The following is a 27046-nucleotide window of genomic DNA, read 5'->3' on the forward strand; positions in this document are numbered from 1 at the left end:
AAGGATAGAGTGACTCAGAGGACCAACACATCTTTCATGCCCAAGGTAGTCATTGAGCTATCCCTGAACCAATGTATTCACCTTCCCACCTTTTTTCCACATCCCCAGAATGACAGTAAGAGAGTCTTGCATTCTCTTGAGGTTCACAGACAACTCAGATTTTACCTTGACAAGACCAAATCCATTGGGAGATCAGAGCAATTGTTTGTTTCCTTTCATCCCAGAGCTCTGGGAAAAGCTGTGACAAAACAGACCATTTCTACATGGATTTCCAGGTTCATATCCTTTTGTTACACCTACCATGGCAAACATCTTACCTCAAAAATTAAAGCCCACTCCACTACAGCCATGGCCTCATCTGGAGCCTTCTTCAAAGGACTGGACACTGCTTCTACACTAAAGGCAGCTACCTGGACATCTGTCCATACCTTCACCAAACACTACAAACTGGATCACCTCTCCAGGTCTACAGCATGATTTGCTAGGGCAATCCTGCATGGTTTCTTGGAAAACAGTTCTACACCACACTCCTCTTCTTCCCTTTGAGCTTTGGCACTCACCCAAGGATTCTGAACACTGCAACATTAAAACAGAAGGACACAGAATAGTTGTGTAAACTCAAAGTACATGCGGACGTCACTTTTATGGCCCACACTCCCTACGCCCAACATCAGATGTCTCACGTACCTAGCAGTGACTAAAAGCTTATGTATACTGGGTGGACGTTTGTGTAGCTAAGCAGAGGATAACCCAAGGGTTTTGAATACTGCAACATGATAATAGGACATCTACCTTTTCATCACACTTGTCAAGTGGTGATATACTTATCGGTAATAACATTTAGCTATCAATTAGGTTAAGGTTTGCTTACCTACTGCCTAACATCTCTTTGCCTTCTGCAGAACAACATGAAAATTATTTAAAAAAATGGTCTATTCTGATAGGCAATTTAGAACTACAAAGTCTGATAGGCAGTCAATCTGAATTTTCCAACAAAAGAAACAGTAATACTGAAACATTCTATTAAGTGGTAAAATGGGTTTAATGTAAAAACATGGCATTCTAGCACTATGAAGGAGATATGCTTATCAAAGGTTTGCTTAGCTACACCCTGATATTCTCTTTACCTTCTCCAAAGCAACATCATGAAAATTATTTTTAAAAATATGCTCTAGTCTGATCTGATGGGCAGTTTAGAATTACAAAGTCTGGTGGGTACTAAACCTGAATTTTCCAACAAAAAATAAAACAGTAATACTAAAAAGATTCCATTAAGTGGTAGAACAGAAAAAAAGTAGAGTTTTAACACCAGGACCACCAGAGTGCTTTTTACACCCCATTTTGAAAAACGTACTGTAGTTTTCAATTCTGAAGAACAGAACAGAAATTGTTACTTATGTGGAAACATGCTTTAAATGCGGTGCCTAATGCAGTGGGAAAAACTAGAAAAATTACAAAAAAATTACAGAAAAACAGGGAATATGCAGCAGACATGTTAAAATTGTTTAAGCACAATGCTATGACACAAAGATATTTTTTTGCCAAATCAGAGAAAATGTGTGCTAGAAAAAAAAAGTATCTTACAACAAAAATAATACAAATGCTAAAGACTGACATATTTTTCCCCCAGGTTTAAATGACCATCATCCTAAAATTATTCTGAATGAAGACAAAATAGGAGTGGTACAATGATACTGCCCCTCTGATATGTAACTGAGCAGTGAAGTTTACAAACTGGGCCATTTCTTTTCATTTTCATTCCCTGCTTATCAAATTTCAAGGCCATGAGAAGCTGTAGTTTGTCCTAACAAGCAAATAGGCATTAAAGGTAGAAAGCCAGTCCTGAACAGGATGTCGCTCCATTGCAAGAATATGTTAATCTGAACATATTTTATCTTGTGAAGTAAGTTTCAATATGAAAGCACATGCAAGGTTGACTGCTCCTCCCAAAACCTTGCCCAGTGGATCCACTACTGACATCCTATCATTCCATTCATTCGAATGCCACAGGAACTGGGCACTCCCAGGCTGGGTGAAAGCCTTACAGTCCATTCATTCCTATCTCTGAGTCCCAATCAGCTCTCCATTCCTGATCAAAAGAGCTGGGTGGTAGGAATGGGATGCACGAGATCTACTTGCTGGTCATGGTGGGGCAGCCTACCATCTCCTTATTGGGAATAACCCCCTCCTCCCCTTTGACAAGCTCTGCAGAGCCCACTACTGTAGTCAACTGGAAGGGAAGTGCGTCTCCACATGCCAGTGTCCCCTTGGGCTTAAGTGACTGTGCAGGCTCAGCTGCTTCTGTCTCCAATGTGTAACACCTAGTGTTCTTATTAGATGTTACCCTAACTGCTAGGTGTCCCCTTACGTGGCAAAGCCAAGCTGCCTCTCTCATTCCAGGATGTGCAAGTCGGCAGCAACCACTGATTATTATCCTCATGGGTTAGCTTCCACAGCAGCCCAAGCCACTGGGTCACCTTCAACACAGCATAGTCTTTACCCCTATATGCCCCAGAGCTGGCTTCATTCCAAGTTGCTTTGTACCTGCCAATAAATTAAATTACTGCATACAACAACTTCATTTTCTTCCCCAGAAGGTTTGCTGCATGACACTTTTGTTTTGTTTTGTAGCTAATTACCAGTGCAATCCTCACAGAGTATTATGTTCCATCTCCTTTCACGTCCCCCTACTACCAAGTACATCTAACCTATCTGGTATCTGCCAATAAATGTAATTATTCCTTACAGTTGTTTCAGTTTTTCACAGATGGCCTGGTTCATGTTTTAATTTCTTTTATTGCTAATTCCCTTCTCCTGCCTTCAGTACAATATGAGACTTGCACTTCACTATCATAGGTTCATATGTTCATAGGTTCATACTAGGCTATCTGCCCTAGGGCATTTATAAGCCTAGCCAGAGTGTGTTTGGCTTTCGCCACCCATTTTAAATTAATTTTGCTATGCCTTTTTTTGAGGTTAGTATACTGTGCCTCTGTCTAACAGTGACATAGAAGTGATAGCCGGGGTAAACCTACGATCTCCCATCCACTCATCAAGATTCCTCTTGAAGAGAGTCAATGTGGGACTCTGCCTAACCTGGACTGGGATTTTATTCCAGAGTGAAGGGAGTCTCTGGGTTATGAATCTGTCCCTCCAGCATGTCCTATTTATTTCAGTGCTGAGGTTCAAGTCTCTTGAGCGCGTAGCTCGATGGGATTTGGATTTTCTGAGGTGCAACATGTCCATTAATTCCGGGTTGGACATGGCTTTATACGTCAGGCACAGATCGCCTCTGAGCAGGCGGTATGCCACTGAGTAGTGCTGGAGTTTCTTTAACCAGGCAGCATATGGCATCTGTTTGAGCCCTTTGATCCTCTTGGTGAGGTACTTTTGGGGTCTTTCCAGTTGCTGCAGGTGTCTGGTAAGGTACATCCCAAAAGGGGCATTGTACTCAATTATGGCCCTGATGAGGGATGAGTAAAGAGGTACGATGACCTCCCCTGATCTAGATGTGAATCCCTTCATGATTAGGTGGGCTATATAAAATGTTTTTCTAACCACTTTGGCCACGTGGTTGTCAAATGAGAGATTGCTATCAACTTGGGTCCCCAGGTCCCTAATGACTTCTTCTGTACTTAATGGATTACCGCCTATGTGGTAATTTGTGGGCACTTTGTTTTGCCAAAGGGATGACTACACACTTTTGGCGTTTAGCTTGAGGCCATGGCTCTGGCACCAGTTGTCTGTTTCTATGAGGCCCTTTTGGAGGATGCTTGTGTCGGCTGGAGAGTTGATTATGGCACCCAGTTTGCAGTCATCTGCGAACTTGGTCAGCCACAGTCCTTCCGTGTTGGCCTGTACCGAGAAATATATACCGAACAAGAGAGGTCCCAGGACTGAGCCTTGTGGGATGCCACTTGTAACTGGTTTGGAGTCTGACATGGCTCCAGCAATTCTAACCATGTGGGTTCTGTCCTTGAGCCAGTTTGCAACCCATCTAATGACATAGGGGTTTATATTTAAGCTGGTGAGCTTATCTATAATGCCCGAGTGGGTATTGTATCGAAGGCTTTTGAGGTCCAGGTAGGCTGTGTGGACCACCTTCCCCTCGTCAATGGCCTTGGTGACTGTTTCAAAGAAATCGACCAGGTTTAAGAGGCAGGATCTGCCCTTAACAAAGCCAAACTGGGTAGGATCCAGTGTCTGTAGGTCCCCAATATCTTTATTTATGAGGTCCGTGATGATCCTTTCCATAGCTTTGCAGACCAAGCTAGTCAAGCTTATGGGGCGATAGTTTCCAGGATCCGTTGAGGCACCACCTTTGTGGAGAGGGACCACTGTTGCTGTACGCCACTCTTTGGGTACATATCCTGTAGTAAGGCTAAGATTGAACAGTAGTTTTATGTTTGGGTTTAGCTCTTCTTGGAGTTCATGTAGGACGAGCCGGGACACCATCTGGTCCCATTGATGCTGTGTTTTTTGCTTTGGAGAGGGCGGCTCTTACCTGAGCATCTGAGATGTCAGGGGGCAGCACTCTGTTGGGATAGATATTTGCCCTTTTGGTGGGGAGAGGGGGGAGAAGTTTGCACTGAACCTGTCAGCTAGGATGTTGGCAATGTCTGTGGGCTCGGTGTATTTTTTGTCATTTTGGACTAATTCTGAGCATATCTGGGAATTCCCACCTAGGTTCCTAACATAACTAAAGAAAGCCTTGTGATTATCCTTAGTGTCCTGTGCAATTTTTCTCTTGAAGCTGGCCTTAGACTATTTTATGAGTGCCCGTAGTTTTTTTGCTAATACTGATCAGAGATGCCCTCCCTTTTTGGAATTTTGCTCTATCATGTAGTAGCTTCCTCCTTCTATTGTATAGTTTGTTTATGGCTGGGGTCCACCAGACAGGATGTCTGCCTTTGGAGGATTGAGTCTTGGTTTTATTTGGGACTGCATGATCCATGCATTCCTGATGGTGTTCATAGAATGCATTTATAAAGGATTCTGCGGTCTGGGCCGTATTTTCCACAGGCCCGGGGGCTTTGAAGGATTTCGCCTCAGTTTTGAGGCGTGTGAAATTTGCTTTAGAGAAGTTTTTCACTGTGGTTTTCTGGGCAGGGGGTGGGGTCGGGATGTGAATATCCAGTGAGATTAGTTTATGGTCTGATCTTACCAATGAGGGATACACTTCTGGTCTGGAGCATAGTGTCCCCATGTTGGTGATGATCAGGTCCAGTATGTTTCCCCTCTTGTGGGAGTGGTAACAAGTTGTTCCATAGCATTTGAGTTTATAAATTCTAGGAACCTTTGGGCTAGGGTGTTGGAGCTAGAGTAATGCTCCCAGTCTATGTTTGGGTAGTTGAAGTCACCCAATATAATGGTGTTTGGAGAGACCTTCATATTTTCCAGTATTCTCAGGAAGGCCAAGTGGAGTTCCTGTGTTTGGGAGGGTGGCCTGTAGCAGGCTATAAACTGGAAGGCAGTTTTACCCACAGTTAGTTGCACATGGATGGTCTCTGATGCTTCGTGCTGTGCCACCAACCTGGAGGTGTGGGTATCTTTGACGAATACTGATACTCCCCCTCCTTTTGTGGTTCGGTCCAAGTTTTGGGGCCGAAAAGCATGGTATGAGGTATAACCTGGTAGTGCTGGGGTGCTCTCGGGAGCCTTGAACCAGGTTTCTGTTACTCACCTCTAGAGTGGTCCGAAGCACACTTCCTTCTGAATCTACTGCTTCTCATTTTGCATTCTCTGAACATATGTGACACAAATTAAAGCTAGACTACAACAACCTGGTTAATTTTTATGCAAAATCAGGAACACAGAGTGATTGTGTTTTAACAACAGCAAACACGAGACAAAAACAGAAACAGTACTGTGCAATGCCATACTTCTTCGAGAAATATTCAGCAGTCTGATGCAAGATTTCAGTAAGCTTACTTTACATGGCCAAATATTTCATACTTCAGTGTAAAAACAAACATGAATGATTAGTATTAAAAGTAATCCCTACGACTCTGAGATCATTATATTTGCATATCTAAGAAAATGAAATTAAAAGAACTTTTTTCATACAGTAACAAAGACTATTTAATGTCATACCCCAGAGTACCACGTCCTGCCACAGGTGGGCTTGGAGGCTTTTGTGTGGGAGGATTTGTCCTAGACAGAGTGCCAGTTCTTGCAGGCTGGTTGCTGCCATGCTGAAACAGATAAAAAGATACAGAGTTTAATCAGACACGACTGATTGCATGCAGAGTTAGGACATGCACCACAGAATGCTAAAAGACTAAAAGTAGGGATTCCTAGACATTTTCTATCTGCAGACGTAAAGCTCTCCAGTGAAGAAACCACCTGTGCAGATCTCCATTTCTTCCCTCTTAAAAAGTATTTGTACTGAAATGTTCCTACTTTAAACCAGCAATGTAACAAATACTTTACAAAAAATACACATTCGTACTACAAAATCTCTACCGTCTTGCTGTTTCTTTCTCCAATACATTTATGAATATTACTTGCATCTCAGAAATGCACAAGTATGTTTTTTTTAAGAAAATTTGTGGCAGTATTACATTCAGTGTAAAATAAGTATCAAGTCTAACAAATGGCTGGTAAAACTCAAGAACGCAGCAGATAGCTAGCTGTGAGACAAAGTTTCACTGCCCCAGCAAGAACAGCATCAGATGAACATGGGCCGAAAGAATGCAAAAACAAAAATGGGATGGAGACACAAGTCAAACAAAATGACTGAAAGTACAGAAGCTCAACATATACAGTGGACATAAAAAGTATACACACCCCTGTTAAAATGCCAGGTTTTTGTGCTGTAAAAAATAAGACCACAATAAATCATTTCAAAACTTTTCCCACCTTTAATGGAACCTATAACCTGTACAATTCAATTGAAAAACAAACAAATCTGTTAGGGGGAATAAAAACCCTTACACCTTTTGAGCTGGTTGCATAAAAGTGAACACCCTTAAACTAATACTTTGTTGAAGCACCTTTTGATTTAATTACAACATTCACTCTTCTTGGGCTCTTCTTGGGTAAGAGTCTATCAGCATGGCAAATCTTGACTTGGCAATATTTGCCCACTCTTCCTTGCAAAAGCGCACCAAATCTGTCAGATTGCAAGGGCATCTCTTGTGCACAGCACTCTTCACATTTCATGTCACCCCACAGATTTTCTACTGGATTTAGGTCTGGGCTCTGGCTGAGCTATTCCAAAACTTTAATTTTCTTCTGGTGAAGCCATTCTTTTGTTGATTTGGATGTATGCTTGGGGTCATTGTCGTGTTGAAAGGTGAAATTCCTCTTCATCTTTCTAGCAAACGCCTGAAGGTTTTGGGCCAAAAGTGACTGGTTTTTGGAACTGTTCATAATTCCCTCCACCTTGACTAAAGCCCCAGTTCCAGCTGAAGAAAAGCACCCCCAAAGCATGATACTGCCACCACCATTCACCGTGGGGATGGTGTTCTTTTTGCTGATGAGAAAATTAAGTTAGGTCTTACCATAACGTTCCATCTGTGTTGTAGAACTTTATTCATTCGTTACTGTCAGGACTTCGGTTTCGTCCTTGGAACCGACACAGCCGTTTCCAAGCTCGCGCCAGCCAAAAACTCTCAGCTAAGACCTATCCATAATGCAACTCTCATAGTTACTACAGATCGAGTTTGCCTGTCCCTGAAAAATAGTAACAGAAAACAGTAGGAGACCCTGTCTGAGGAAATACCCTAACCAGGAGTTCCTAAAGTCCACCAGGAGTCCAGGCAGGGTGAAGGAGGGTGGGAAGTAATGAATGAATAAAGAACTACAACATATATGGAATGTTATGGTAAGACATAACTTCTTTATCTGATGTTGTAAATTTTTATTCATTCCTTACTGTCAGGACCAAGCCCCCAGCTACTTGAGTCCTGGGTGGCCCTAAGGAAGGATATTCCCAAGCACCACAGAACCAAAAGATGTTCATCCCCTGGAGGCCAAATCCAATTTGTAATGAGAGATAAAGGTATGAGGTCTTGCCCAAGTGGCTGCTGCACAGATATCATCCACAGAGGCTCTGGAATGGAAAGCTAAAGAAGTAGCCATAGATCTGGTAGAATGAGCATGAGCCTTTATTCTAGAAGGTAAGGATAACTTATTCTGTTGGTAAACAAAGGTAATGATGTTTCTAAGCCAGGAGGATAGAGTCACTTTGGAGACAGGTTTACCCAATCTGGGTCCTGTAAAGGCCACAAACAATTGATCTGTTTTCCTGAAAGATTTAGTCCTATCCAAATAGCAACAAAGCTGTCGATGCACATCAAGGTTGTGCAAAAGTTACTCCCCTCTGTTAGAATGCTGAGGGAAGAAAACAGGCAGGTCAGTAGATTGGTTAATGGAAAACCCAGAAATGACCTTGGGCAAGAAAGAAGGGTCAGTACATAGGGACACCCTATCCCTGTGGAAGGTCAAGTAAGGCCTCTTGACACTCATGGCCTGCAGCTCAGATACTCTTCTCGCTGAGGTATGTGCTACTAGAAGTAGGGTATTCCACGACAAAAACTTTATATCACATGAATCAAAAGGCTCATAAAAAAGGGCCTGTGAGAAACTGAAGCACCAAGGTCAAGTCCCAGGGTTCTAAGTGGGGGGGGCTTGATCGTGTAATACTCCCTTCAAAAAGGTCTTGCACAGGTAGTGTGACAAAATCAAAGAATTATCAAATCCATTATGAAAATTGGCGATAGCTGCTAAATGTACAGTGATTGTTGATGCTAAGGCTCCAGCATGTAAAAGAGTCATCAGGTACTGAAGGATCTTTTGAATAGGTATAAAGAAGGGATCTAAGTTCTGATCTTTGGCCCAAACAGAGAACCTAGTCCATTTACTAGAATAAACTTTCCTGGTGGAAGGTTTGTGTGAAGCGAGAAGAATTTCACAAACAGGAGATGGGATGTCAGGCAGCCTGGCAATCACTGGAAGTGGAGGAACCAAGCTGTGAGCTTGAGGCTATGGAGACTGGGATGAATCAGTCCCTGAGGATGAGAGAAAAGGCCTTGGGAATGATCCAGGATCCACGGGCTGTGAATCAGATGAGGCCATAGGAACAGGAACCAGACTTGACGGGGGCAATGAGGAGCACTTTGCTTCTCAACCTTTGAACTTTCTGAAGGAATTTCGGAATCGGGGGAAATGGAGAAAAGGCATACAGTAGACCCGGGGGCCAATCATGCATTACAGCATCCTTCGGGGGTTCCCCTTGAGGGGGGATCAGGGCAAAGTAGCTTCTACATTTGTTGTTTAGGGGGGAAGCAAACAGAGGTTTGCCCCAGCGGTGGAAAATCCGATCCACTATTACAGGATTGAGGGACTAATCGTGAGGCATCAGGATGTTCCTGCTCAGATTGTCCACAATAAGGTTGGAACTCCCGGGAATCTGCGTTGCTATAAGAACGTGGTTGGAAGTTATCACCCAGTGCCAAATCCTCATGGCTTCCTGACACAGGGGGTAAGTCCTGGTTCTGCCTTGCTTGTTGATATATCAGACAACTGACATGTTGTCCGATTCAATTGCAATGGTCCCAGATGGTAGGTATGTATGGAACACTTCCAACACTAAAGGAACCGCCCTCAGTTCCAGGACATTTATGTGCAAACTGACCTCCATGGGGGACCAGGTGCCTTGGACCGTCCTTCCCTGGAAATGCCCCCCTATCCTAACAGGGAAGCATCCGTGGTCACTGTGGCCCTGGGCTGGGGAAGATAGAACGGTCAACACCAAAGATTCGTTTGTAACTTCATCCACATAGCATTTCTTCCTTGCAACGGTTTGTAAGACGTATCATCTGGTCTAGTGGGTGAATTAAGATAGACCATTGTGCAGAAAGGAGCCACTGTAGGATTCTCATGTGCAGCCTCGCCAGTGGTACTAGAGTAATGGCAACCACCATGGAGCCTAAGCGCTGCAGTACAAGGCATGCTAGTACATAGGTCTGTGGAAGGAGGGCTTGGATTTGGTGTCTTATTTTCGAAAGCCTATGAGGAGGGAGAGATGCTTGACAGGATGTTGTGTCGAAGACTGCTGCAATAAATTCCAGTGTCATTGTTGGCGACATTTGAGATTTTTCCTTGTTGATTGTAATCCCCAAGCGGACAGCGAGACCCTGAGTGCAAGAAGGCTGCAGATTAGAAGATTCCTGGTCGGAGCGGTAAGGAGCCAATCGTCTAGATACGGAAAGATCTGGAATCTTTGTAGTCGAAGATGAGCTACTACAATTGCCATACATTTGGTGAACACTCGGGGGGGCTGTCAGGAGACAGAATGTCAGCGCCCTGAACTGGTAGTAACTGGCTCCCAGCCAGAAGCGGAGAAACCTCCACAAGCGGTGCTCCATCTTTATGTGGTGGTACATGTCCTGGAGGTCTATAGAGGACATCCAGTTGTCCCTCCCTAGGAAGAGGAGAATGGACTGTACCGTGACCATCCAGAATTTTTGAGGTTTGATAAATTTATTCAATAGGCTGAGATCCAAGACTGGTCTCCAGTCCTCTGTCTTTTTTGGCACTAAAAAGAACCTAGAGTTAAACCCGGATCCTCTCTGGTCTGGCGGGACTGACTGGATGACTCTTTCTTAGCAGCTTTTTTATTTCTGAGGCTGCTAATTGCCTCTGATTGGGTGGCACACTGGGGATTCATTTGACAGGTCTGGGAGTTAAATCTAATGGTATCTGGTAGCTTCTGTATATTATTCTCTGCATTCAAACATCGGTAGTAATAAGTTGCCAGGCTGGTAGGTGCAGAGAAAAACAACCCCCGACTGCTTCCAGAGGAAAGCAATCGGGCCGCTGCTCAGGAGCGCTGGTATGGTCTGCGGAGAAGGGATCTCTAGTGCCCTGGTTACACGGACCCCCTCTACCCTGAAAGGGCAGTCTTCCAGATGAGTTGCCCCCTCTGGCCCGAGGGAATTGCTCACCACGAGTGTCACGAAAAGATCCTTGGGATTTTCTGAACCACATTTTTCCTCCCTTCTGATTCCTGGAGTAGGACCTCTGGGGGGGGGGGGGGTGGAAAAGCATATGCCCACAGCAGGCAAGGTCTTTCCGTCTTTCTCACTTCGTGCTAGTGTGTTTCGCACTTTGGGACCAAAATGTGCAGATTCGTCAACAGGTGCGTTGATGAAGGAAGATTTAAAGGGGTCTGTGAAGTCACACAACCGCATCAAAGTGTAACATCTCATGACAATGCCTGATGTGGCAGCTCGAGCTGCCCCCTCGGTGGTGTGAGATATTAAACGCATAGAGGAGTTAGAGATGGATTCAAGGGTAGCTAGTTGAGAGGCAACAGCGTCATGCACCTTTTCAGGCAGTACCCCCGCCAAAGATGAGGACATTTCAGATATTAGGTCCCTTTGGAGGCGAGTGAAATGTGCCAGATAGTTCAGCCACTGAATGGCATGGCAAAGGTTGCTGAAGCATAGGTCTGCTTCCCTAGTCTGTTCATGGTCCGAGACTCCCTGTTCGGTGGATGTACAGTGGAACTATCTTCTGCCAGTTTTCCTCTTGGTGGCCGCTGCCACAACCATGGAATCAACTGTTTGGACCAGTGGAGCTGATCTTCAGGTGTGAATAAATTTTTGTCCTGTCTCCGGGGGAGAGGTTCTACATTGTCCGGGGCCTTCCAGGCATGCTGCACGATCAGCTTAACAAGCTCATCTGCAGGTAGGGTCACCCAGGAAATAGATGGCTAGACACGGAAACCCTCCAAAAACACTGATTCCTCAGAAGAAGGGCTAGAGGACTTCCAGTCTCCCTGCTGCTTGAGGATTTCGAGAACGTCTCTGAATGAGACGTTGTCTAGGGGAGACCGTGGGGACCCTTCTCCCTCATCACAATCGGTGTCTTCGGTGATGGATTCCTCTGGGGAATCAAGGTGCTTCCTCTTGCACCATTTCTTCCGGGGTGGCTCCCCAGTGGGATTTTCTGAGGAGGACTCCGGAGAAAGGATTCCCTTCAAATAGGGGTCTAGCGGCTCCCGTGCCCGGGATACCGAAGTAGGGGGTTGGGACAGCAGCATGCTGGGGGGGGGGTTGTGATGCTGTCATTGATGCAGACTGTGAGTCTGCGGAGGAAAGGACCCTCTCCATCACCTGGAAAGCAGGCCCACCTGAGAAGGGATGGAAGCCCAGAACCAAGAACAACCTCAGACCCAGGGTCACACCCCACCTTGAGGAGCCCACCTCCAGGTGAGGAGTTCCGAGAGGACTGGAAGCCGAAGCCGTGGATATAGACGGCGCCAGTGAAAAAATAGACACCAGACTAGGTACCAAGGTGCCGACAGTCCAAGCACTGCTCCGAGAGAGCACTGGCTCACACCAGAGCCGACGCAGCAAGGGTGGTCAGTGCCGACAGGGAAAGTCAATAGTCTGAACCGAGACCGTACGCACTGGGGTGGACATCTGTACTGAGATCTCTGGAACCTGGGTAGAGGTCGGAGGAGGATAAACAGGAGGATATGCTGAGAAGGATCCCGAGCTAAGAGGGACGGAAGGTCTACCTGCAGTGGGCAATCCCCTAGCTGCCAGAAGCTGGTCCACAACCTGCACTAGGTCTAGTTCAGAAAAACTCCTGGTGGATCTAAAGGAGGCTGCTGAAGGAGATTCAGGTCTTTCAAGAAAAGGGCTAAATCTATGCCCCAAAAAAGGGTCATACGTTGGAGAGTATCTGGTTCTTGGCAGATATTCGACTTTAGGAGACGAAGTCATAATTTGTGAAGCCAAAGAAGCTATTGGCTCCGTGATCGGGGATGGTGCCAAAGCAGGTACAGTCATAGGAGCCAATGTCGGAACCAAGGACGGCACCGAAGTCGGTAGTGCCAAGGCTGGAACTGAAATAGGAGTCAACATCATAGACGGTACCGAGGGAGAAGACACAGGCCCTGGTACCAAAGAGGTCTGCGCCAAGGGTGCTGAAGAAGCATGGAGCTGACTTGGTTCCGTAACTGACGGAGATGTAGGCATCGAGACATTCCGTTTTTCCTTATGCTTTTTGGTCTTTGGCGCGGGTAAGACCTCCGAACCAGACAGAGCCTCCAAAAAAAGGTGTTTTAATTAAACCTTTTAAAATAAGCTTACTCTTATGTTCTGCTAGTGTGCGATTACTAAAACTAGCACAAATGTCACAATCAGCTTTAATATGGTCTACGTCCAAACAGACAACGAGCTTGTCCATGCAAGCTGGGCATCTTACTCCCACAATTGTCACACTGTTTAAACCCCAACTAAACTTTGTCTAACATAGTACAGGCAACAAAATAGTATCCTAAGAGGAAACAATAAAAGGGAGAGAAAAGGAGAGAGAATACCAACGAGGGTTTTTAAAAAATACCACAAGTGGTAAGGAACGGCCTACTAAAAGCAGGAGAGAGGGACAGCACCAACGATGGTAGAATGTAAATTATCAAAGGTATAGTGAGAAAGGCTAAACTGACTAAAATAACAAGAAATTTTGGGAAAAGAGTATACCAAAAATCACAATTTTCCACTTAGCTTAGAGAGAGATGGCTAGGCATGTCTGACAAGGAACGCGGCAAACGAGATCTGGAGTAACTATGAAAGGGGCATTATGGGTAGGTCTTACCTGAGAGTTTTTGGCTGGCGTGAGATTGGAAACGGCCGTGTCGGTTCCGAGGATGGAACCGAAGTCCTAACAGTAAGGAATGAATAAAGATTTACATCATCAGATGTGTTGTGTTTGCGCCAAACGTACCTTTTGGAATTGTGGTCAAAAAGTTCAACCTTGGTCTTATCAGACCATAGCACATTTTACCACATGCTTTTGGGAGACTTGATGTATTCTTTTGCAAATTTTAGCTGGGCTTGGATGTTTTTCTGTGTAAGAAAAGGCTTCTGCATTGCAACCCTACCCCACAGCCTAGACATATGGAGAATACAGGAGACTGTTGTCACATGTAGTACACAACCAGTACTTGCCAGAAATTCCTGCAGCTCCTTCAGTGTTGCTGTAGATCTCTTGGCAGCCTCCCTGACCAGTTTTCGTCTTGTCTTTTTACCAATTCTGGAGGGACATCCAGCTCTTTGCAACGTCATTGTTGTCCCATATTTTCTCCACTTTTTGATGACTGTCTTCACTGTGTTCCATGGTATATTCAATGCTGTGGAAATTTTTTTGCACCCTTCTGACGGATACCTTTTGACAATAAGATCCCTTTGATACTTTGCAAGCTCTCTGCGAACCATGGCTTTTGCTGTAGCAGGCAACTGAGTAAATGTCAGGAAAATCCTACTAGGACAGCTGAACTTTATTTGGGGTTAATCAGTCTCTCTCTAATTAATGGCAGGTGTGCACCCTAGTAGACTGAATGCTGTAAATAAATCAAAAGGTGCTTCAACAAAGTATTAGTTTAAGGGTGTGCGCAATTAAGGAACCAGCTTATTGCATGTTTTTTTATTTTTTATATTTTTCCCCCCAAAAGATTTGTTTGTTTTTCAATGGAATTGTACAGGTTATAAGTCACATTAAAGTTGGGAAAAGTTTTGAAATTATTTATTGTGGTCTCTTTTTATATCACAAAAATCTGGCATTTTAACAAGTGTGTACACACATTTTATATCCACTGTACCTTCAAATGAAAGAGCAGAAAGACGTGAGAGAAAAGCAGTTATATGAATATTCAGCCCAAGCTACAGTTTTTCAAGAGAAGTTTAAGTAGACATGCCACACAGGACTGATAGCTGCATACCTGCCATATCAGAATACATTTGTTCTCCATTTATTAGTGGGAACTCTTCTGCAAACTAGAATTAAGAAAAGTACAGCTATGGTTCCTATGAGAGAATAAAGAAGCAAGTGATAAATCACTAATTTCATTTCTAAGCTTCTCCTGACTGCGGAAATTCAATGTTTAAAGATAGAGTGCAAAAAACTAACCACAAACACTGAACTAAAACAGCACATGCCTTACAGAAGCTGTCCCTAAGAGGTCCATATTACCCTACAACTGATGATCTTCCCAAAGAAAGCAACTTCCTAAGGTAGAATGAGAGCCTCTTGTAAATATATAAAATAGAAGAATATTCAGTTTCCATACTTCTTGCAATACAATGTGTGTATACATATCTATATATATATATATATATATACACACACACACACACACACACACATATGATTATAGTAGAAATAGTCAAATACAAGAAATCCCAACTAGCATATCACTGAACACAACCACCCAAACAAAACATAACTCGACACAACACAGGTAACCCCCCCCCCCATACAACCTTTAAAACACAACTACTACATAAACACAAATAAGCATTTTTTGCAGTGGGAACAAGCCTCCCCACACTCCAGAAATTAATATATACCAACTCCACAGTCATGCAAATAAGATGAAAGGGAAATCATACAAGACAATGAATCACTGAAGAGACTTCTTCTAGGGCTCAAGTCTCTACTGTACCATGATAGTGTACAACCTCTAATACACATTCAAAATCTCCTAAAAAGACAACTAGCAACACCATTAACACTCACCAAATAAATTTAACATTCCCGCATTTAACCACATCCGTAGGTGGTATACTCTGAATGAATTTGTACTGCAGCACTAGGCACATGTCGATCAAATACATGCTTGATCTTATGCAATAAATACAAACACACTTGTGCATGTAAGTGTGGATATATATATATGTGTGTGTGTGTGTGTGTGTGTGTGTATATATATATATATATATAATGTACACACACACAGACACACACATTATATACATATATATATATATATATAGATTCACTTTATAATCCCGAAATACTAAAATACTGAATTTTAGTATCTCGAGACTATAAAGCCGAAAGCCCAAAGAACCGACATCCACAACTGTGAAATTCAAAATCGCGATCATTCACATAAACACACCATCACACAAACAAGCACAAATACACCTCTAATAACACTACAACAAACAAATCAACACACACAAACACAACATAACAAACACACCTACCCTACCTATAAGCCGGGAGGCAAGCCCCCCCCTGCAACCCCCACCCACAGCTACTTATATATACTAACTCTGAGGTCGCACTAAACACACAAACAAAGGACTCACCACTACACACACACACACACACACACACACACACACACACACACTAAAATCCCTACCCAATACCCTTACAAGAGCACCACTTACCTAAATCCCCAGCTAAATCCACAAACCGCACTGCATGTCACGAATGCAACAACATAACTGTGGATTCGACATTTCCGCATTCGACATTATGCAGTTTTGAGTAACCGCACTTTCGACTTTATAGTCTTGCAATACTAAAATTCAATATTTTAGTATTTCGAGACTATAAAGTGAAACTTTTAGTTATGTACTCACCATAACTTCAGATGTTTGGGATCCATCTCGCCTACATTCTGACTGATGGGTTCGGAGCCGATCCTCGGCTCCGACTCGGCACGCTTATGCCAAAGAGCGAAGTCTCTTATTGGCTGAGCTTACTATATCCCAGGATGCACCACTACCAGTCCCCCAGATCTAGTTTGTCCGCATACATGCACACACGCATGCACTGCTTATATAACATTGACAGATGATACAAGATAAAAAACAGTAGAACCCAAACCGTTCAATCTCTTCTGATCTCCAAGGCAGGGGAAGGAGGGTGGGTATTAGGAATGTAGTAGATGGATCCCAAACATCTGAAGTTATGGTGAGTACATAACTAAAAGATGTTATGTGATCCTATCTCGCCTACATTCTGACTGATGGGACAGCGTCCCTAGCACCTAAATCCTGGGTGGCTCACTGGAAAACACTCCTGAGTACCGTGGAACCAAATGATGCTCGTCCTTTAGATGCCACATCCAATTTATAGTGGGAAATGAAAGTGTGCGGGTTGGACCAAGTAGCCGCAGCACAAATTTCAGAAATAGCGAGCTTGGAATGGAATGCAATAGAGGTAGCCATAGCTCTAGTAGAGTGAGCTTTGACAGATGTTGTAAGTTGCTTATTTGAAGAGGAATAAGCTTGAGTTATGCAATCTCTGATCCATTTGGCAATAGAAGCTTTAGTGATGGTTTTACCCAGTTTATTATCTGAAAAGGACACAAACAATTGATCTATTTTCCGAATTTGCTGAGTCCTATCTAGATAGAAGCGCAATTGCCTGTGAACATCCAACGTATGGAAGGTGTATTCCGCTTTGTTTGAAAATTTTGGAAAGAAAACTGGTAGCTCTAAAGATTGTTGGAGACAGAGATTAGAGCAAACTTTTGGGACAAAAGATGGATTAGGTCTAAGTGATACTCTATCCTTGTGAAAAATCAAGTACGGTGGTTTGATAGATAGGGCTTGAAGTTCTGAAACTCTTCTTGCAGAGGTAATTGCAATTAAGAAGGCAGTTTTCCAAGACAGATATTTCAACTCACATGTAGCAGCTGGTTCAAAGGGGAAGATGTTAAGGCACGAAGTACCAAATCAAGATCCCACGGAGGCAGGATGAAAAACTGGGGTCTTAAAAGCACAGCACCTTTCATGAAAGTTTTACATAATCTGCTGCTCATCAACGGTGGGTCTATGGAATCGTGAAATTTGGAGATAGCTGCTAGTTGGACTTTAATAGTAGAGACTGAAGATCCTTGATTAAACAAGGATGTTAAAAATTTCAAGACCTCTGGTATCGGGGCAGTAATAGGGTCTAAGCCTCTGAGTTGAGCCCAGATAGCAAACCTCTTCCACTTACTGTGATACAATTTCTTAGTGGTGGGTTTGTGGGCTGAAGATAAAATGTGAATAACTTCCGGGTCCAAGGTGTGATTTCTGACTAAAGTCGGAAGTGGAGGAGCCAAGCTGTTAATTTCAAAGTGTGAAGGGACTGGTGCTGTTGTCCCGACTGATGAACCAGAAGGTCCGGAGTTAGATCCAAGAACCAAGGACCGTCCAGAGTATATTTCTGTAGGTAGGGGAACCATACCTGACGAGGCCAGTACGGAGCAATTAGAATCATTGTGGACCCCAATTGGGAAGCTTTCTGGATGACTTTGGGGAGGAGTGGAATCGGAGGAAAGCATAAAGCAGTCCTGTTGGGCAAGGTTGGACTAGAGCATCCGTAGCTGCCTCCCTTGACGCTGGGTCAAGGAAAAGAACCTTTGCACTTGTGTTTCGTGGTGTTGCAAACAGGTCGCAGCACGGAATCCCCATCTGTTGAAAATCTGAGCTGCTACTGTTTCGTTCAGAGACCACTCGTGAGGAGAGAGAATAGTCCTGCTCAGTCTGTCTGCCAATACATTGGATTTTCCTGGAATGTGGGTCGCTACCAGGTTGGTAGCCACTGCCCATTCCCACACCCTCATGGCCTCTCTGCAAAGGGGTAAGATCTGGTCCCTCCTTGTTTGTTTAGATACCAGACCACCGACATGTTGTCTGTGTGGATGGCGATAATGCCTTGAGGGAGAAACTTGTGGAGGGCTTGTAGGGACAGAAGTACAGCCCTCATTTCCAACACATTGATATGGAGAAATGTTTCGTTTGGAAGCCAAGAACCATGAACTGACCTGCCCAGACAATGCCCCCCCCACCCCGTCTGGGAGGCATCCGTTGTCAAGGTGGCCACCGGAGGGGTATAACAAAAGGTCTTCCCTGATTCAGATTGGATGGCAGAAGCCACCAGCGGAGGTCCCGTTTGCACGTTTCTGTAATCAGTATGTGATGATTGAGGGGGAGATCCTGAAAGGACCATTGTGTCGATAACAGCCACTGAAGAATTCTCATGTGCAATCTTGCCAGAGGAACTAGGAGAACCGTGGCAGACATTGAACCTAAAAGTTGCAGGACCATCCTGGCTGGGGCTTTGGATCTTAGAAGCAGGGCTCGGACTTGATCTTGTAATGTTTGTATCCTTTTGGTAGGAAGGAAGATTCGCATTAATTTTGAGTCTATCTCTGCTCCTATGAATCTTATGCGCTGAAAAGGCAGCAAGACAGACTTTGACCAGTTGAATGTAATTCCCAGGGAAGCACCCAGGGAGATGGTGGCTTGTAGGTTCTCTAGTAGTAGATGCCTGGTGGTGGCAGTCAGGAGCCAGTCGTCCAGATAGGGAAACACTTGGAATCCGAGACTCCTCAGGTGAGCAGTCACTACCGCCAAACACTTGGTGAACACCCTGGGGGCTGTGGTGAGACCAAAGGGCAGAGCACAAAATTGGAAATGACTGTCTCCCAGGATGAAGCGCAGATACCTCCTGGACGCCTGATGTATCGGTATGTGATAATAGGCGTCCTTGAGATCTATGGAGCACATCCAAACATCTTTCTCCAACAATGGGAGAATGGATTGTAAAGTGACCATTCGGAATTTGGACTTCATGACGGACTGGTTTAGTTTGCTGAGATCCAAAATGGGTCTCAGGTCCCCTGTCTTTTTTGGCACTAAAAGAACCTTGAGTAATTTCGGATCCGATCTGGTCTGTGGGGACCGGTTGGATGACTCCTTTTCTAGCAGCTTTGAAGCTTCTACGGCTGCAATTTCCCTTTGACTGGGTGGTGGGTCCGGGATTTTTGGACGGTGGGGGTGAGTGTGTGAAGGGAATGGTGTAACCTCCGGCAATAATCCGAAGCACCCATCTGTCCTGAGTGATAGATTCCCAGGCTTTTAGGTGCTTGGCAAAGCGGCACCCGACTGGCTCGAGCAGCACAGCCGGGCAATCCCTCATGGAGTGTGGGAGGCTGAAGAGCCACAAAAGGACTCGCGGTCTCCAGTGTTGCGGGGCCTCTGCCGCCTCTGGGACGGCGTCTCCCAGAAAAATTTCCCGTCCTCTGCCTCTGGAAGGGGAATCTTCCTGCTGTTGAGGAAAGAATTTCTGTGATTTTGGAACCACATCTTCCCTCCTCTTTTAGCCGTGGGATAAGGCCAAAGGGAGTGGAATAACGTGCTCCTACGGCAGATAAAGTCTTTCCCTCCTGCTCACAGCGGTAAGAGTGTCTTTACCTTGGGTCCAAACAAAGAGGACCCATCAAAGGGAGCGTCGGCAAAGGAAGACTTGAAGGCCTCCGAAATGACACAACGGAGCCAGGCTTGTCTCCGTAAAGCCACGCCTGTGCCTGCCGCTCTGCCGCCTTGCCGCATATGAAATGAGCCTCATGGACGAGTTAGAAATCGAGGTAAGGATAGCCAACTGAGAGCTAACCGACTGGGCTAGCTGTTCAGGTAGGTTACCTGAGAGGGAGTCTGAGAGCTCCTTGACCAGATCCCTCTGTAGTCTGGTGAAATGTGCCAAATAATTCAGGGACCTCAGAGTAAAGGCCGCTGAAGTCAGGGTGCGCTTCCCGTACCGGTCCATGCTCCTAGACTCCTTATTAGGAGGATGGACGGACGTTGAAGCCTCTGCCACGTCCTGCTGGGTAGCAGATGCCACCACCATGGCATCTACAGCCACGCCTAGTTAAGAACTCCTTCTCGGGTGGGGCAGACAAAAATTTGTTAGGGCGAGAAGGCACTGGTTCCACAGTATCTGGATGTTCCCACGCCCTCCGACAAACCAAATCCAGGAGCTCGTCGAAGGTCAGAGACACCCAGGAGGCGGAGGGCTGAGCCCCGAAGGCCTTGAGGAACACAGACTCATCAGCGGAGGGGGGTTTGGAATTCCAGCCGCCTCGTTGCTTGAGGATCTCTAGAATGTCTGCAAATGAGACATCATCCGAGGACGACTTTGGGGACCCCTCCATCATCAAGATCAGTGTCCGATGTAAGAGACTCATCGGGGAGTCCACGTGCTTCCTCTTGCACGATCTCTTCCTTGGGGCTCCTCCGAAGACAACTCCGAAGACCCTCAGGAGGAGGGGAACCCCAGTGGGGGTAACCTCAGGCCCGGGCTCCGCTGCCTAGAGACAGGGGAACTGCCAAAGACCCAGTCTCCATGCCCAGGAAGGTGCCGGTAAAGCCGTAGAGATGGCCAAAGAAGACTTGGCCAAGGCACTCCTCATAGCTCTGAAGGCGGACCCCAGAATCCTGGGAGGGTCCAGTCTCCGGAGCCATGATAGCAGACGGAAGTCCCGCAGCCGAAGCACTGAGAGGGAGGCTTGGAACCGACAGCATTGGTCCCGAAACGTCACCCCCGGGTCCGGCCGAAGAAGTCCGTGTGCTAAACTCGGACCCGAAGGCCGGGGTTGGAGTAAGGGTCGGAGCCGACCCTAGGATCTCCACTGGCTCCATCAGCACCTGCTCCGACGGAGCTGAAGCGGTCGGAGGAGGAATGGCAATGGAATGGGCTATCGGCTCCGAAGCCAATTGGGTCGGAGCGAAACAAATTTCTGAAAGACTGGGGACTGGAAAAGTCTTTGGAGCACCCTGTCTATGTCCGAATCTGACATCCTTGATGACCTGGAAGAGACCGAATGGGTCAGTAGGCCTCTCCAACGGCTCCAAGGGACTAGGGGACCGGCTCGAATCGACTCGACAATTATCGGCGCCGAAGGAGTGTCCAAACCAATTTCCATCGGTGCGAAGAGGGCTTCGGCGCCGAGGAGGAAGTGTCTGAGCGGACAACCTTCATCGGCTCCGAGATCAGTGGAGCCGATGAAGGTGACCCGCCTCTCGATGCCCCAGCCATCGGCTCCGAACCCAGAGGAGTCGAGGCTGGAGGCATCGAGGCAGACCGTTCCGCCCTCGGCTCCAAAGTCCGTGGAGCCGAAGGAGAAGCCTGCCTATGTCTTTTGGCGGTTGGTTTCGACGGACTGGTCGGAGCCGACGCCCTTTTCTTTTTAGCAGGAGAAGGAGAGGAAGCTAATGCCTCTTCAAATGAGGGTTTAATAAGGCCTTTTAAAATAAGTTTATTTTTCCTCTCTTGGAGGACCCTCGAGGAAAACGTGTGACACACGCTGCAGGACTCCTGCAAATGTTTAGCGCCCAAACAGTACACACAGAGAGAGTGGTCATCTGTAATAGACATTTTGAAGCTGCACTTAGTGCACTTCTTAAAACCTGAAGGCCCAGGAGCCTGTGACATTATGGCAACCAATCAAGTGTAACAGCCAAAAACAAAACACACTAACTATCACAGAGAAAAACTTTTCTCTCTCTTTTTTTTTTTTTTTTTTTTTTTATAACCAAGAACTGTCACAAAGAAGAAAAACTAGAAAGGATCCAAGAACCCTTAAATAAAAACGGAACTTGAAGACAAAGTGACTGACAGGGGAAGGCCCTTCAACTAAAAGGGAACTTCAGTCAGAAAAAAAAGGCGCAATCACCACACAAATACTTCACAAAAATATCCAGTCATACACAAAAAGACGAAATAGCCGTTAAAACAGCTTTTTGTTGAAATTCTAGGAAATCCCTGACAGGAAAGTAAGTGAAAAACACTACTTAGCTCAGCCAGCTCGAGATCACGTCTTTGCTTGATAGCGGCAAACGAGATCTGGGGGACTGGTAGTGGTGCATCCTGGGATATAGTAAGCTCAGCCAATAAGAGACTTCGCTCTTTGGCATAAGCGTGCCGAGTCGGAGCCGAGGATCGGCTCGAACCCATCAGTCAGAATGTAGGCGAGATAGGATCACATAACATCTATATATATATATATATATATATATATATATATATATATATATATATATATATATATATATATATATATATACACACACACGTATATATATATATATATATATATATATATATATATATATATATATATATTTTGTGTGTGTGTGTGTGTGTGTGTATATATATATATGCGTGTGTATGTATTACATAGTGTGCAGTCCCCATGCATGGTATACATCACTCCACCAATGACCAGGTGATAAAGCTCCTCTGCTACCTCCACCAATAACCAGGTGATAAAGCTCCTCTGCTACCTCCCACTTAATCTTTATGCTTCTCTATTAGTGTAATATTCCACCCTAGTCCAGAGCAGATGGTTACAATTTATAGATCCAAAATTTAATCTTTATTCACACCAAAGATCAACACTCATAGTAACTAAACAAAGAGCAAAGTCAAACTATGTACAAATGGCCAATTTGGATTACTCCATTATTTCCCATCTCAAACAAATCCCAAGCCTTTAACTCTGTGTTTAATAACACTACTCTACAGATATACCACTTACTATCCTGCCCCTCTTGTCCTTGTGCCAGAAGCCATCTGGACCACTTCTTGTAAGCCTGCTTTTTGTCAGACATCACTTTTAAGTCACACTCCCAGAGATATTATAGCAATAACCCACGCCTGGGTGTGGTAATTAACCCACGGTTGAGTGGTTTGGTCCCGAGGCTAAGCCAGGACCAAACAAAGCCAACCGTGGTAAATTTAGCATTACCCACACCCAGAAGTGGTTATTACTATTATGACATTATTTAAGAAAAGAAACTATTACTTTTCTTAAATAATGGCATAGTATAATGCCTGTTTACTGCCCTTCGCAGATGCCTGGCATCCGGCAGTTCTGATGTACTGCGCGCCTGCGCAGTACATCAGAGCTGTGAGCAAAGCAACGGAGAAAGCAAGATCTCCGTTGCTTTTTATGTTTCGCTATGTTAAATGAGTTTAACATAGCGAGACAGTTAAAATAAGCAGCGGAGATGTCCGTTGCTTATTTTAACTGTCTCGCTATGTTAAACTCATTTAACATAGCAACACTAAAAAGCAACGGAGATCTTGCTCTGCTTTTATCACTGTCTCGCTATGTTAAATGGGTTTAACATAGCGAGACAGCTTTAAAATAAGCAACGGAGATCTCATAGCGAGACAGTGTTTAACATAGCGAGACAGTGTTTTAAAAAAAATGAGTTATACTAATGGAAAAAAGTCCGGGCAACCGGACCTTTTTCCATTAGTATAACTCGATTTACAACGGGCACGCTGGCCAATCAGCGTGCACGTTTTGGGGGGGTCATGAGAGTTTCCATTCCACTAGAAAAATGACCATATACACACTTCAGAGTTCTTCCTTACAGGAAAATATGTAAGCAATAATGCCTGACAGGGTATGTGCTAATGTGTAATTAACACCCGCCCAGGGGTGTTATGAGGCACATTGCACTTAAGAGTATAGGGTCTCTGTAAACATTTTTTTGTATACATATTTTTGATGTAGAACAGTTCCTCCATCTAATGTTTCAAACTTTCTGTAGTATATGTTAATGGTGCTGGAGGAAGCATTTTACGTCAAAAATACATAAAAACATAATACAGTACTTAAGAAAAAATAAACAAGTAAAACAACGGTTTTACAGAGAGGCTATTCTCTCTCTCGCTCATACACCGTCTCTTAAGCTTTCACACAGTCTCCTCTGGTTTCATACTCACATTCACTCACAAAAGCACAACTCTCAATCTCTTAGCACAAAAATGTGGACAAAACCAAAACTAATGGGGGGACAAAATTTAAATATTGCTCTTATAAACTTAGAAAGTTGCTAGAATAAAAGGTCTTGTATTACAATGCATTTTCTGAAGGATATAAAGCCTGAAACCTCAAATACCAGTCATTATTTAGTGAATTCACTCCTCACTGATTTGCCACAAAACTTCAGAAAACCACAAATTTTATGCGGAACAGACAAAAATACGAGTCAAAAATATGAACATTCTGCGAAAATTTGGACAGTTGATATATGCATACAAGACCGCTCTCACTCACTCTCTCAATCTCTCACACACAATCTTTTCTGTATTCATAAACACATTCACTCACACAAGACCATTCTCTCTCTCTCTCTCTCTCTCTCTCAATCTCAATCTCTCTCACACATACGCGGTCTCTTCTGCATTCATACACACATTCACTCACACAAGATCACTCTCACTCTCTCAGTCCCTCACACACACTCAAGTCTCTTCTGCTTTCATGCATGCATTTATTCACACACGCAAAACAGAAACATATAACACACTCATACACACACATATACACTTTTATTTATTTATTTATTTATTTTTTAACACTCGCTAAAGAGCAAAAGCGCTGCTTATTGAGTGTAAAATAATGGCGACCATTAGTTTTTTTTTTGTCCAAGCTCCATGGCATCTTGATATGCTGCAGAGAAGTGTCGGAATTGTTTTTTTTCAGTGGGCATTACTTGTACATTAATACCCTGCTGGAGAGCGTTTGTTCTCCAATCAGGGTGCTGATGTACAGTTTGCCCATTCTCTAAAGTGCAATTAATTAACCACTGTGTGATGCTGTCTGGATCATTAGAGGCCCCCCTTGAAAACAGGAGAGTATTTGATGCACTGATACTCAAGGAAAACCACAAAAGTGAACTTTGTTCAACAGACTGTACCAAGTAAATTATTTAAAAGAAAACACCAAACAATAACAGTCACAGGACAGCTACTTTTCTGTGAGGGAAGTTATCCATACACCTATCACCTGACAGAATACGACATCTCAGAAACAGAAATGTCACTTAGGAGATATCTTGGAGTAAAAGGGAAGCCTCTGACAGTACACTGCTTTCATCAGGTGCACTGTGCTACAAAAAACAGAAAAGTAAAAATAACAAAAATAAAACAAAACATGGTTTTGAGAATAACATGCATTAAAGTGACCCACTGTCAATCAATCTACCTGTGGAATTCCCAACACAACAAAAAATCCAAGAATGAACCTCTTGCTGATCATCACTGTTCACTAAAAAGGACAGAATTTTATCACACATGCTGAAAAAAATATATGCCTTTATTAGTATAGTAAGTTATATGCAGTAAAATACTCTTCTCCAAGACAACAATCAGACCTTACTGATCAATCTGCATGAAAGGTGCAATACGGTTTATTTTAAGTATCAGATAAATGTTTTTGAATAACAGATGAGAAAAGTGCCTGTGAAACATCACCTACAATGCAACTAATGTGCAATGGAAAGCCTCAAAAGATTTGCATTTCTTAGGAAGCACTTCCAAGTTGAAAGATGACTACATCAGAAGATAGCAACTTTGCAGTTCCCTGGGAAAGACGAATGAAAAAAGGAAAATTATACAACAGCTCATTACTATTTAAAACAGAGCACGCTGACTGGACAAGCCGAAGCAGTGTGCCCTCTGTAAATCAAGCATATACCATGGGAAAAAATCTTGCTGCTTAAGTACCATTCAGCGGTCAGAGTTTTTATTGGAATATGCTGAGGGACAGAGCATAATATAAAAAAAACAGGTGCATTCTGCAAAACTAAAACAGAAACCTGCCTGATTTTCCTTATATTATTTCTGTGCCCCTAACAACTTTATTTTTTAACGGTTAAAAAAAAAATAGCAACTGAGACTCTGTTTTGTCCATCACTTCTAGCATGGGAATGCAATGCAAGTCCCAATACACATGCGTAGTACATCAGTATAGGAAAGACAATGTAGAAGATGACTGAAGCGAACTTATACAAATACATTAGCTAAGAAAAGTAAGCAATTTCTTTAATTGCATAATTGCAATAACCCAGTCCTGTTTGCGGGTATATCAGGATTTACCCACTGTTGCCTTTGTTTAATCACACCAGTCATGGGTAAATCCTGAGACATCCACACACAGTCATGGATTATAAATCCATCCCTCTCCTTCTTTTTTCCATAATCTGATATTAAATCAGAGTTCTTGGCTGGAGTAAGAAACCATGAAAAGATCGACATGGACTTCATCATCTTTTGTAACTGAACAAGTATAAGATTGTCCATGTAAGCTGCCATACACCCTAGCAGTGTGAGCAGCAGAGATGACAATACTCACCACAACTGCTCAAAAAACTACAGCAGTCAGAGAAAAAACAGCTGCTCTGACCTCTGGAAGGAAGGTTGTGTTACACCAGGCATCTCAAGATTTTTCCTCATGCAAAGGCGGAATTATAATAATCACAGGACTAACAAGAACTAATGTTTGTTCCAAAACAATGGGGAATGTCAAGGATCACTTAGTTTTGCCCAGCTGATCATTTATGTAAGAAACTAACAAACAATTAATCAATAACAAAGAAAAAACTAATAAATCCATTACAACAAACACTACAATTTATGGTTACTGCTTGCAAAGTTTGCAACAATC

At 44.0% G+C, this 27046-nt stretch overlaps 1 protein-coding gene across 1 annotated transcript in view; it reads right to left on the bottom strand.

The window, feature by feature from the left end:
• ABI1 (abl interactor 1) overlaps positions 1-27046 on the bottom strand; it is a gene marked incomplete at its 3' end in the record, with an annotated part of 1176232 nt that overhangs the window by 340592 nt on the left and 808594 nt on the right. The window contains 1 exon segment of the mRNA XM_044064550.1: positions 6094-6194. Within this exon segment, the coding sequence (XP_043920485.1) occupies positions 6094-6194 (101 nt within the window).

The sequence above is a fragment of the Protopterus annectens genome, chromosome 3.part0 (genome assembly GCF_019279795.1).
Source record: "Protopterus annectens isolate FY-2018-M chromosome 3.part0, PAN1.0, whole genome shotgun sequence".
NCBI classification, from domain to species: Eukaryota; Metazoa; Chordata; order Ceratodontiformes; family Protopteridae; genus Protopterus; species Protopterus annectens.